Consider the following 14,302-nt stretch of genomic DNA (forward strand, 5'->3'; position numbering starts at 1 on the left):
AAATAAAATTACCTGTACTTTCACCTTTAATCAGTTCCGCTGATTTTCCATATCAGATCGGTATCAGCTGACACTAAACCTCAGGTATCAATATGGGAAGTGAAACAGGTGGACCGCTGCGTCTCTACGTTTTACAAGTTGAAACCAGTAGAACTGTATTGGTATTGCTCTGCCTGGTGTGACTCCCACCTGGTCGAATCTTTCCTCCATCAGCTCTCGGCAGTACCGGCTCTCCACCAGGGAGCTCTTAGCAGGTACTGGCGTGGCACCGAAGCCCAAGAAACTTTGCGGCGTGCTGTAGCCTAGCAACCCCAACAGGGCATTGGACTGCTGTGGCTGCACCGACTGGAAGCTGGTGAAGGGCGTGATGTGGCGAGGCTTTGTTCCAAATCCCATCAGCTCCTTGCAGTATTTATCGTGAACCAGCTGCTGTTGGGTGATCTCCTCCATCTCTTCGCGCATTCGCTACAGAAGGGGGAAAGACTTAGCTTGATGACACAAACCGAGCGTCCGGAGGAAAATACCAACTCACCTCTCCCTCCATGCTGCTGATCCGGACCAACTCGTTGAGGATCAGCAGCGCACCATGAACTCTATCGTCACGATTCATCCCTTTCTCCTTGGCAAGGGTCTCATCAAAGCCTTTTTCTGCTTCCTCAAAGGTTTGCTGTTCCACAAAACACAAACACTTATAGCTACACTGTCTAACTACCGTCAAAAACAGGCATTTTACGTTTTATTTAAAACTGTCACCATGTTGTGACAATGTAACATGAAACAGGGAATCTTTGAAAAAACTGAGTTCGTCCACCTCTTCCTTGAGTTACTATTGTTGTCTGAAGAAATATAGCGCTCCCAATCAAAAACAACCAATCACAGTCAGGATTGGGGTCTAAGTGCTGTCAATCAATCTTGTGTATGTGCTGCTCAATGTGCTAATGAAACAACTGACACCAGGAGGAGTGTTTATCTGCTGTCATTGGTGGCTATGCTAACTAGCCTTAGCATTCACAACAGGCTCTGCTGACAGGGAGAAGCTGTAGTGTAGCCGAGTGAGCAGACTGTACATGAGGATGACTGATAGCACTAAAACTCTGATTGGTTGTTTCTAGTTAGCACTGGGAGAAGGCAGAGAAACTCAATTTTTTCACAAATTATCTCCCATAGCATTAACAAATATAGAATAAAAATTACATTCAACAGCTTTAACTCCTACTGCTTAGGAGAAAAACCTTCCACCCCAATATTTAAGAGTTTTTCAGCTCAAAGCCTTACTTTGTACCACTGAGGCTTCTGCATTTCCTTGGTCTCCCTCTGCGTGGTGAGTATGAGACAGGCCCGCAGAGCGGACACCGCTCCCTCTCGAATGGCCTGCTTCGGATCCCACACCGCATAGAAGATGTTGTCGAAGAAAGGCTGCACTTGCTGAAAGAAGAAGGTCGGCGCGCTCACAGCCAGCTCCCTCAACACCAACACCTGGAGGAGATGCAAAGCCACTCGATCCGTCACTGCTTTCCAGATAAGAAACTGACAGACAGCTGTCACATAAAACACTATAGAGATGTTGAAAAAGGGTCACGCTTTTCAAGACAGCAAAATATGAACCCAAAAAGTACACAGACTTTCAGGAACTTCAAAGTTAACGTCTGGCTTCTTCTGATTCAGAAGTATGATGCACGTCTCACATCAATGACGGAAAAGTTGGATGATTGTGACATGACTGTTTAGACTACAGAGGCTTTGAAAACAATGGGATGCACATCCAGGTTAGGACCATTCAGATGGTTGTTTAAAAACATTTCTATAAACTATGAAAAAGGCATAAATATAGGTCAACAATATAGAAAACAGAGCAAGGAAAATAAAAGACTTCAACCCTAAACACATTATTAAAACTCAAGAGAGCAATGGCAGCCATAATCCCCTCAAACAGGTTCGAGTATTTGAACAACAAACACAGTCAAGTGTTGACGGACAGTGACTTACCGCTGCATGGCGTCTCCCCTCATTCCTGTCGGCTCCCAGCCACTCCAGAGCCCGCTTCACCTCAAACTCCACATACTCTGCAGTAAACGTGTCTCCAGCCATCGATAAGTGGCCCATGGCTTTGGAGGCCATCTCCATAACCACTGGATCACTGGAAGGGAGTAGGTTACGGAGGTAGTTGGCAAATCGACTGATCCTGGTGGCATTGCCTCCCTCCACTCCAATCAGACTCACTGGAAAGAAATGGCCACGTCAGACGCTGATCTCCCACAAAGCCCAGGTTCATAATCACCTGAGTGAGAAGCTTGTGCCTGAAGCTTACCTATAGCAAGGATGCCGCCTTTCTTCTCATTCACATCAGAGCTGGATACCAGCTCAAATATGTGGTGGTTTAACTCATCGTAGAATGTAGTGGCTTCGTCTTGGCTCAGCTGTGGCACACAAAACATACAACAGATAATTCGATTCTTAAGACACCACTGCCATGGTGGTACAAGCACTGGAACTGTGGAGATTAAGAAATCATGACTAAATTTCACAGCTTGTTGCTATGATGACAATAGTAACAAACTGTTTATGGCTGCTGGATTTATCAGTAGCCATAAATAAAGTTTATGGCTACTGTGAGTAAGTGTAAGTATCTATTGCGATGAAACTCCATGCGTCAGGCTGATTACATTACTGGCATCCAAAGAGTAAATTCACTCCACCTGCAATAAGACAGGTCAAATATATGTAGCACATTTTAGCAAGAAAGAACTTTATACCATAAAAACATAATGTACTAAGCAATTATGAAACAAGAAACAAACATTACGTTTTGTCTAAAATCCTCAGGCAAATATATCAAACATATTCATCAGTGTTCCAGCTATTAATGAGTGTTTTAGCCCAGATTTAAAGGAACTCAGTGTTTCGGCAGTTTTGCAGTTTCTGGAAGTTTGTTTTAGATTAGTGTAACATTAAAAACTCAATACTGGTTCTAATTCTGGGGATTACCCCATTATTTTTTTGCCAAGTTATAATTTCAGAACTGCAGAAACACCAAACTGTTTATGTGGTTACAGTCATACAGTCAGGAAATGCTGGAGTGGCTGAAGTTTTCCCCGGTCCATTCCTAAGGGTTGCTGCACAATGCCAGTAAGCTGACTGAAAAAGGACAACTACAGTGTTTTGCTGCCTAGGTTTACCAGTTTGGCTGTTTGGAAATAGATCAAATAGTTCAAAACAAGTAGAGTCGAACTAAAGGAGCATCACTCATTGCTCTTGTTAAAGCAACACTCTGTCAGTCAACTGTTACTACATACATGTAGATTTCTCAGCTTGGAAAATCACTTCCTTTATTTAGCATTTTATTAGAATTAAACATATAAACATTACATTAGTATAAGTGCAATAACAGGTTTTAGCATCAGAAGAAATAAATGCTGATCATTTGTTTTGAATAAAAGACATCAGATCATGTTTCAGGCCTTGTACACATAGTCGAATCTTTATAAAAACAAACATCTCCGCCACATCGTTTTGAAGAATAATATCATAAGTTTTCATCCACATGGACCCATAAATCCGCCCCTGAGCAAGCGTTATAAACATGCCAAACCCAAACAGGGCCATGTAACTCAAAGCTAAAAGCTACATCAGCCAATCAGAATCCTTCAAAACAAAAAACACGACTTCCTGTTAAGAATTAAACATGTTGCCAGGAGGTTCATTTGTGTCGACAGATATATAGGTTGGACTACTTTTAAAGAGCGCACTAGAATATAAAATAATAAAACACAAGATAGCAATTGGAAGTCATGTCAAAGCAAGTATGTGGATATATTGTCGCAGACTATAATGTGCAGGACCATAATTCTCCGTTTGTACACACACAATTAGAGAGCTTTCTCAAATCTCCACTTTGGTCTGAGTTTTCATAAATATTAAGGTTAGTGGTATAAAACAGAGCTTTTGTGTGGGTGGAAGGCCAAAAATGTTTTGTTTTTCCCAGACATCCAGCTACGTTTTGACTGGGCCCTAGATATTTATTTTAAATATTTGTGGTAATTTTGCCCAACATACCCAGTGAATGTCACATTGGACCCGTTTGCTTGGAGTATTACCATCAACAAATAAAACATTCCAAAAAGTCATTTATAATATCAATATTGCAAACGTATACTATGTGATGACAATATATTTCTATATCATTACCAACTAATATTGCAGTTTGTATTACAGATACTGCAATGTTACATGCTGGATGTCTGTAGTTAGATGAGCACACATTTGGTTTAAATTTATATTATTTACAAGTAAATGCCCTAATGTAATAATGAATGGCACCCAACGCTGAGAACTGAACATTTTGTTCATGTCTGAGATGTCTCTGTGTAAACTTAGCGTGTTGTGGGCGTGTGTGTGGTACCTCTCTGAGCTCTGTGGTGACATAGTGCTGCAGATCTTTGGCAGATTTTGCTCTGGTGTCTTCATTTCTGCTCTTCAGCCCGCTGACAAACTGCTGCAGCACAGTGGCTGTCCCTGACATGATCACCATGGTTTTATCTGAAAATAACAAGTAACAAGGGAGAGGTGCCACATCATTATTCTGGGTTAGTAGGGCTTACCCTTTAACGAGGCAAAACGAATATGCACGAGACAATCATAAAATGGGAATGAATGGGCGGAAGGTTATAAATGAGGAGACATCTTATGTCGTTTACAGACAGCTACAAGCTAACGACTTAAGTTAACAAGGGAATTACCTGTTAACGTTTATGGACAGTTATAAACATTTCAATGACCTTTGCTTGATTTAAATAGTTAAGTTACGTTACTAGACTAGCTTAGACACTTACAGGCACTGTACCTGAGGCAAGACAGGGTCATGCTTGTTTGTTTAGCTAGCTTTAGCCCCGGTGCTAATGCTAAGCTAGCTCATGTAGCTCCTACAGTGCGCAGAGATAGCAGCCGTCTGAGTTACTTACGTGTTTGTATTAATATGCCGGACGGCCGCTTAAATACTATTCGGCTTATCCAGGGTATTTCTCATTGTATTACTAATAGCCTAGGACAGCTCACGGTGACTAACAGAGGTATGTCTGTGTTAGAGCGACTCCAAAGTAATGCACAGGGGGAAATCCTCACAAGGGTTCAGCTGCGCAAACTGAGCGCAACTCAAAGCTTCATGAAGTTTTATTTTCTTTTTTCCCTTTCTACCTTTTTAATTATTTTTTTATTGAATATATAAGAATAACAATAACAATCTCAAACAACACGTAAATAACAGACATTACAAAAAAACTAATATCACAACTCCTGCTGTTGACAAAACCAATTAGATGCAAGGCTACAACAAAGTATTAATCAAAATAAAAATAGATAAAATAATAATAATAATAATAATAATAATAATAATAATAATAATAATAAAATAACTTAATCAGAGGGGACTACTTACTGAAATTCTTCCATTAACTCAAACAATTTAATTGCGTTTAAATTCTGCATCTTTCTCAGACATCTTTTAAAAAAGGAAAGATCATTTTTAAGAGCAGAGATTGAGAGGGAACATTTTGCATAGCGACATTTATGGATATAATATTTTGTTATAATCATTAGAACATTGACTAAAAATTCCAAAAAAAAATGTATTTCATAGATAAACCGAATTTAATGTTTTGTAAGGAAATAAAATCCACATTTATTGTTTTAGAAGACAGAAAGTTTCGAAGTTGATCCCATAAGTTTAATACTTCTTTACATTCGTAAAACAAATGTTTAGTTGTTTCCAATTGAGTTGTACAAAAACCACAATTCTCAACATTAAACTTAAATCTCTCTCTTAAGAACTCATGTGAAGGATATACTGTATGTTATTTATTATTTTACAACGTAATTCTGGGCGTGCCGTGGGTCGACGCGGCCGTCGCGGGTTCGAATCCCGGACCCGACGACATTTGCTGCATGTCCTTCCCTGTTTCCTGTCGGCCTACTATCATTTAAGGGACAAAAGAGCCCCTGGAGGGGTAATAAAATGTAATTCTTTATATTTAGGAGGAATAGGGAATTTCAAATAATTTGTCCTAATTTTGACTATCATAGATTTCTTAAAATTTTGTAAGAAAACTGTGCTTTTTGTTCTTCCTGGGTACATATTATTTATAGAATACTGATTCAAAAACCTGTTATTGCATTTGTTATCTCTAATGTCCACATGCTCAATTTGAATCTTATGGAGTCTTGGAATAAAGAAATTAGGTAAATTGTTTTTAACTGACTGACCTCCCCCCATTTAACATCCCCTGCTGGGATGAATAAAGTAATTCTATTCTATTCTATGAGGACATTAGGGATACTACGTAAAACTTTCTTATAAATTGTTAGTGAACAATCAGCTCCATACTTCCTGTTAAATTCCTCCAAACTTAGAATTTCATCATTTCCATCCAGTAAATGAGTAATTGACCAGATTTGTTTATTCCACCAATCTTCTAGAAAAACAGATTTTCTACCACATAGAATGGCTCTGTTATTCCACAGTGGAACATTATGAGGCTGAAGTTATTTAAACATTAATTTCCACTGTAACAAAACCTGTTGATGGAAATTAGAGAGTTGTAGAGGGAGTTTTGATAATTCAAAATCACATTTCAATAACAACTCAATAGCTCCAACTTTTTGAAATACGAACGACGGTATAACAAACCAAATAAGATCACCGTTTTTTAAAAAGGACTGAAGCCATCTAATTTTTAAAGCACCATTCATAATTTCAAAATCGATTGCCTTGATACCACCTTCCTCAAAATGTTTTAGCAAATCACTTTTTCTGATGTAATGGTGCTTATTTTTCCAAATAAAATTAAAATTTCATCTGTTAATCTGTTTTATGATATTTGGAGGGACGGCGAAGGAACATGCAGGATACGTCAGCCTGGATAAGGATTCAGTTTTTGTTAATAAAGTTCTATATTTAAGGTTTTCCCACATTTATCAATGTTGTCTTGTAAATTTTTTCTAACACTGGTAGCTTTACACTTAGTAATCCACATGCCTAAGTACTTAATTTCATTTTTAACTGGAATATTGAAAATTGAAGAATCAGAACAGTTATGGATACTCACAATTTCACAGTTATTTACATTTAGCTGTAGCCCTGAGGCTTGAGAGAACAACTTTATTTAGAGCTGGAGGAATTTGTTCTTTGCTTTTTAGGAAGAGGGTTGTATCATCTACAAATTGGCTAATGATTATTTTCTGGTTATTTATTTCCAGACCTTCAATATTAGAGTTTTTAATTGTTATTGCAAGTAGTTCTGTAACTAAAATAAATAAGAGAGGCGAGATACTGCAGCCTGGTCTGATTCCCCTTTCTACTTTGAATCTGGGGCATGTGCCCTGTGACAAAGACACACAGCTGTTGATATTGGTGTTTAACATGGTAATCATATTAAGAAAACTATTTCCAAAACCAAAATGTCTCAACGTGTTAACAATAAATTGATGTTCCACAGAATCAAATGCTTTGTGGAAATCTAAAAACAACATAAAACCATCATCTTTTATTAATGACTATAATCAATAAGGTCCAGAACCAGGCGGATGTTGTTATGATGGATCTGCCTTTCAGAAAGCCGGATTGGGTTTGACTAATTATTTTAGGTAAACCAGTTTTTAACCTCATTGCCAAAACTTTTGTTAAGATCTTGTAGTCAGTGTTCAAAAGCATGATAGGTCTTAAATTATCGTATTTAAATTTTTCTTATCTTTACCAGGTTTTGGGATTAGTTTAATTACACCTTGTTTCATAGTTTCCATGAGTTCTTTCCTACACATTCTTCTACGGCTTGAAACAGTTTTAAATCCTCCCAGAAATGTTTATAAAGATTAGCTGTGAGGCCGTCTGGCGGTCAGAAGCCATATTTCTTATAGCAATGTTAACTTCAGAGATTCTTAGCTCTTCATCACAAATTTCCTTGAAGTTTTCATCAATAACAGGAACTAGATTACTTATTTTATCAAAAAAGGATGAAGTAATTTGTTCTGTATGTGAAGATTTATAAAGATTACTATAGAACTTAAATACTTCTTCTGTTATTCTCTTAGTCTCAGAACATTCCACTTCATCAATTATAAGACTATTAATAGCATTATATTCCTGTCTACGTTTTTCTAAGTTACAAAAGAAAGCACTATTTTTTTCTGGCTCTGGACCTTACATAAGCACCTTTTGCCCTATTTATGTATATCTCATCTAATTTAGATTGCAATTTATTTATTATTTCTTTATCCTTGTCAGTCCAACTTAATTTTCTGTAAAGTGACATAAGATCTTTAATCATCATTGTCTCTTCTGCTTTTATTTTTCTATGTAATTCTTGACCAAATTTAATTGAATATTTTCTAATACTATATTTCAAGTATTCCCATTTAAGAATTGGTGTTTCAATAGAATTGTCACTTGATATATTTAGAATAAGTTCCTTAATAAATTGACAAAACTCTAAGTTTGTAAGAAGGTTTGAATTAAATTTCCAGTAATTATTGAGTTTAGAACTTCTATCTACTTTTTGTAGTTTTAAATTGATAATGCAGTGATCACTTACAGGACAGTTTGCTATCTCTGTTTCTTTAATACACTCTAGGACCAGCCAATAATCAATGCGTGATCTACTTTGACCATTAGGTTTGTGCCAGGTGAACTGTTTGACTCCACTGTGTAGTGCTCTCCAGACGTCTATTAAATTCGTGTTACTAACAAATTCTTTAAGGATAGGATTTGGAGTTTCTTTTACCAGCAGTGAAGGCCATTGATCCATACATTCATCTGGAGCCAAATTGAAATCCCCTCCAACTATGATATGATCAGTAGGAAAATTAGCAGTGAGCTCCACAATAACCATTGTTTTTCCCTTTCTACCTAACTGATAGGGAAGTGATGTGCCCACACAGACAGCATATGAAAGCAAATAAAAAATTATCATCTAATAGTTTGTGACAGGTAATCCATTTAGGAAACAAAAATATCAAAAGGAGCCACATTAATTTCCAGCCCACCTCAAGCTGACTGCAGAGAGAAAGGAAGTGTCAAACAAGCAGCAAAGAACCTAGATACCCAGTAGTCTTTTACAACATTTCTACAACAAAGTAAAGGTCTGAGAGGAATAAAAGTTAAAAGTTAATTTACTAATTTGAGATGATTTTATTTTTCAGCAAGAGGTATCTGTCGTGTTCCGTGTTTTTCTGTGTGTTTATTTTGAGTTTCCTGTGTCTCCATGTTGTCCTGTCTTCCCCTTGATTACTCCCAGGTGTTTCTCGTTCCCTAATTACCTCCTGTGTATTTAGTCTCACCTGTGTCTCTGTGTTTTGTCGGGTCCTCGTCGCATCATTTCTGTCTGCCTGTTCATTTGCCACAGATAATTACTGTTGCTACCGGTGTGAGCCCTGGCTTCTGCTCAGCTGTGCCGCCAGAACTTTGTGGACTGTTTTGAACCTGATTTATTATTAAAATTACCATCTTTACTTCAACCTGGGTCTACAGCATCTGCCTCACCACCTTCACCACCGCACCTCATGACAGTATCAGGTTGTACAGATCAGGAAGTATTCAGATGAAAGAAAATAATGTACAAAGCTAGGCTAGAAAACAATTTTAAATAAAATGATGCACCATAGCACTGTCGTATTTTTTTAATAGTTTTTTTGGTGTGTTGTTTTTAACTTCTCACCTAACATGGATTCTTATAAAATAGCATCTTTGAATCTTAACTGGGCAAGGGAGGCTGTAAAATGTTCTTTAATTTATAAAAAATTGAATCAAAAGAGAATTGATGTAATTTATGTACAAGAATCTAGTGATCATTTAACAAACAGACTGGGGTAGAGAGTGGAAGGGGGAGTTAATTTTAAATCACGGCACCTCCCAGAGTGCAGGGATGGGCTTCCTCTGTCCCAAAGCTTTCACCCCAAACTCTACAGAAGTGGGGTGGGGTGGGGATTTTAAATGTACTGAAAATGAATTTTAAGACCATAATTATGCAGAACCTCGTCCAGCGGCCCAACATGCTGTGCGGCAGCTGGTCTCCTCTCAGAACGCATGAACGCAGGCTCCAGGCAGTACACATGGTCCCAAATTAAGGAAAACTGAATCTCTTTAGCTTGTCTTGATGGTATTTATTGTTTTAAACTCAATTTTAACGTGTTTAAAACATGCCAGATTTTACCGGTGCTTTTGCAGATCACTCGCTGCTTTTATACTGATGAACTGTTTTTGAATAATGAGTGTAACTCCACCATTTTTAACTTTTCCCCTATTTGTACAGCTGAGGTTCTCAGAGAACTGAAAAACATAGACACCAGAAAATCAGCGGGGCCAGATAATCTGGATCCTTTTTTTCTAAAGTTGGCTGCAGAGTTTATGCAGAGCCATTATCTCATATTTTTAATCTAAGTCTAATCTCTAATAAAATCCCTAGTGTATGGAAATCAGCATTTGTTTTGCCTCTATTCAAAGGTGGGGAATCGTCACAGGCAAACAATTACAGACCAATCTCTAAACTATGTATCGTAGCAAAAATTTTTGAAAAATTAGTTGCAAATCAATTGAAGAATTTTTTAGATTCTAATTGTGTTTTACAAAATGTTCAGTCTGGTTTTAGAAAAAAACATAGCACTGTTACTGCCACGTTAAAGGTTTGTAATGATCTTATCCAGGCTCTTGATAACAAAAAACATTGTGTTGCTTTGTTTATTGATTTATCAAAGGCATTTGACGCAGTAAATCACAAGCTTTTAATTGAAATTCTACACAGGATTGGGCTCTCACATCAAGCTACCATGTGGGTAGCTTGATGTGAGAGCTGGGTTCAAACAGAACCCAGAGAGTTCAATTCTCTGGTGTCACTTCTTCTACTCTCACTATTTTAAATGGCGTACCTCAAGGCTCAGTTCTGGGTCCGCTTTTATTCTCTATTTATATAAATAACTTGTGTGATAATCTGTCAAATGCTTTTTACCATTTTTATGCTGACGATTTAATAATATACTGCTATTCTGCATCACTATCGCAGGCAATACAGTATTTGCAGTCTGCTTTTAATGTAGTTCAAACACGTTTACAAACTCTGAAGTTGGTTTTGAATGTGGACAAGACAAAAGCAATGATTTTCTCACATGCTAGAAAACTACCAGAAACTTCCCTATTGCTTACCACTGCAGTAGGAGCACAAATCGAGTTTGTCAGTAATTATAAATATCTTGGTTTTATTCTAGATAATGAACTCTCTTTTAAAAATCACATAGCAAATCTACTAGGGACATTGAAAATGAAAATTGGGTTCTATTATCGAAATGGATCTTGTTTTACACTCAAAGCTAGAAGAAAATTGGTAGCAGCGACATTCCTGCCACTTTTGGACTATGGAAATGTTTTATATATGAATGCTTCGACCAAATGTCTTCAATCATTAAATACTGTGTATCATTGCACTTTAAGATTTATAACCAGTAGTAGACGTCTGACACATCATTGTGATTTGTACGCAAAAGCTGAATGGCTCCTTTAAGTGTACGGAGAAACAATCATTTAATGATCCTGATGTATAAATCTTTACTCGGTCTAACCCCAGCATATTTATCCACTCTCCTACATAGAACTGTCAGTTCTCGTTCTCTTCGCTCCAATAACATTATTCTTCTGCATGTCCCACGCTTTCGAACTGAAAAAGGTAAGCAGGCATTCAGTGTGTTGGCCCCACAGCGTGGAATCAGTTGCAGTCTGAACTTAAGATGTCGGAAATTATTTCACTGGACTTATTTCGAGCAGTTCTTAAAGATAGGCAACAAGATTCTATGAAACAGTGTCATTGTTTTTAAATTGTTTTTATTGTTTTATACTTGTGCATATGTATTAATTGTTTTAACCTTGTAACCAGGTTGCTATGTATTGCAAAGTTTTGCTCAGGTCCCTCTTGAAAGTGAGATCTAGATCTCAACGGGGTTTACCTGATTAAATAAAGGAATATATTTATTGTTTTTATTAGAAACATTTTACCTAGAAGCACTTACTGGCATTTTAATTCGGCTTTAACTTATGATCAAGGTTTTAAAGAGATTTTAAGTTATTTTTGAGCTGGTTTTAGACAGAGAAAGTCTGATTTTACTTGTCAGACAGTGGTGGGACTATGGGAAAGTCCAAATAAAACAGCTGAGTCAGCAGCACTCTCTCAATGTCATTACCAGATCTATCAGAGATCTGGAGATTAATATAGTGGAATTAGAACAACTTAGTGAATCCACAGGAAGTCGAGAGCATATTAAAGCTCTCAAATCTAGTTGGCTAGTTTTAGCAAACCTGCTGGAAAATAAAGGTGTGTTTGTCAGGTCCTGGATCTAAAACATCAATGAGATGGATGCTCCCTCTAGATTCTTTTTCAGCTTGCAGAGGAAGCTGATCCACTCTCCGCTGTCGGACCCAGGTGAGCAACTGAGTGAACCAGATCAGGAGGAGGGCTTTAGAGTTTTACTCTTCTCTGTTCCAGGGCGAATACAAAGAGAACAAGGAAATGTTCTGAGAGTTCTGCAATGAACTACCCCAGGTCTCCGAGGAGACCAACAGTCAGCTGGAGCACCCTCTGGGGCTTCAGGAGCTCCACACAACCCTCCTCAGCATGCAGGGCCAGAAGACTGCAGGCAGTGATGGGCTCACAGTAGAGTTCTACAAGGCCTACTGGGACATTCTGGCAAAAGACCTGCTAGACAACTATAATGAAAGTCTGCTTGCTGGTTCACTCCCCTTGTCTTGCCGCAGGGCAGTTATCACTCTACTACCCAAAAAAGGGAACCTGCAGGACATTAAGGACTGGTGCCCTGTGTCCCTCCTCTGACTATAAGATCCTCTCCAAGGCCCTGATGACTAGGCTGGGAAGGGCTATGGAGCAGGTCATCCACTGGGATCAGACCTATTGCATCCCCAGCAGGTCCATGGTAGATAACATCTACCTAATTCGAGACGTTTTGGAGGTCTCTGGTTCATTGGGTCTAAAAATTGGCTTGATTTCACTAGCATTGATTTCAAGGCATTTGACTGCATTGAACACGACTTCCTCTGGAAAACCATGAGGGGGTTTGGATTCAGTGAAGGTCCTTTTGCCAAGATCCAGGTGCTGTACAGTAACATTGAGGGTGTGCTGAAGATCAATGGTAGTCTGGTCTGTGTGCTCCTTTTAGGGTGTGTAAAGGCGTTCAACAGGGCTGTGTGCTCTCTGGGATGCTCTACGCACTCCTCCTTCAGAAAATATGCTCAAGTGTTTATGGTCTGGTTTTACCTGGTTTTAATAACAACATTGTTTTATCTACCTACGCTGACGATGTTTTAATATAGGACCAAAAAAATGTCAGCATTTTAACCAAGATCACTGAAAAGTTTTCTGTCTTGTCTGCTGCAAGGGTGAACTGGGGAAAGAGCAAAGCCCTGGCCATCGGTGAGTGTTCTGTTGGGCTCCCAGTTCTCCCTCTAGGTCTTGTCTGGAGGAAATACTGTTTTAAATATCTTGGTGTGTTTGTAGGTAGTAAAGATATTGTATGCATAAACTGAGAAAACGTTGAGTAAAAAATTAAAAACAAGTTGGCAAAGTGGAGGTGGTTGCACTCCCAAATGTCTTATAGGGGCAGGGTGCTGGTTTTAAATAACCTTGTTGAATCACAGCTGTGGCACAAACTCTCTGTTTTAGACCCACCATCAGGTCTGCTTGTAAAAATTCAATCAGAGACGGTTTATTTCTTCTGGAACAGTCTACATTGCCACAGTCTGTCTTGTTTTTACTAAGACGGGAGGGGGGCCAGGGCCTTCTCCACCTGACCAGTAAAACTGCCTCTTTCCAAATCCGTTTTCTTCAAAAGTACCTGAAAGGATCTCCTGACTATGTGTGGAGGAATGCGACCAGCTGCATTCTCAGATATAAACATTTTCTGGGGCTGGATGCTGCTCCATTTTAAACCATGTCCGTTATCCTGCAATAGCTAGCCCCGCCCACTTCATCACAACCCTCCGGGGCTGACTACTGACCAGTTCTCTGTCTAACAGGTCCGGAAAATCTCTAAGACTTGGGTATTACCCTAAACGAGATCTATAAGAGATAATCTATTCAAACTGGTGTCGAAAGCAATTCGTCTAGCTCTAACTACCTTCAATCCAGAAGCTACGACCCTTTTCAATTAGGGAACAATCAGCTGAGTAGCCCTCACAGCTGCATAATTCCAATAACCACTTCTGTTAACGGTAGCTCGCTTTCTAAAATATAACTCGCTCTTGGAACCGGCTAGATTAAAT

At 38.5% G+C, this 14,302-nt stretch overlaps 1 protein-coding gene across 2 annotated transcripts in view; it reads right to left on the reverse strand.

The window, feature by feature from the left end:
* The window catches only part of mtor (mechanistic target of rapamycin kinase), a 147,903-nt gene extending 142,771 nt beyond the window's left edge, over positions 1-5,132 (reverse strand). The window contains exons 1-7 of one of the 2 annotated variants that reach the window (XM_028021230.1): positions 4,959-5,132; positions 4,400-4,536; positions 2,309-2,417; positions 1,987-2,219; positions 1,276-1,476; positions 533-667; positions 190-465 (exon numbers count right to left, since the gene is read on the reverse strand). In XM_028021230.1, the coding sequence (XP_027877031.1) occupies positions 190-465; positions 533-667; positions 1,276-1,476; positions 1,987-2,219; positions 2,309-2,417; positions 4,400-4,528 (1,083 nt within the window). In that variant the 5' untranslated portion in view covers positions 4,529-4,536; positions 4,959-5,132. The other variant, XM_028021223.1, reaches the window with a different exon arrangement.
* Between the last annotated feature and the right edge of the window lie 9,170 nt (positions 5,133-14,302).

This window comes from Xiphophorus couchianus, chromosome 1 (genome assembly GCF_001444195.1).
Source record: "Xiphophorus couchianus chromosome 1, X_couchianus-1.0, whole genome shotgun sequence".
Classification (NCBI taxonomy): domain Eukaryota; kingdom Metazoa; phylum Chordata; class Actinopteri; order Cyprinodontiformes; family Poeciliidae; genus Xiphophorus; species Xiphophorus couchianus.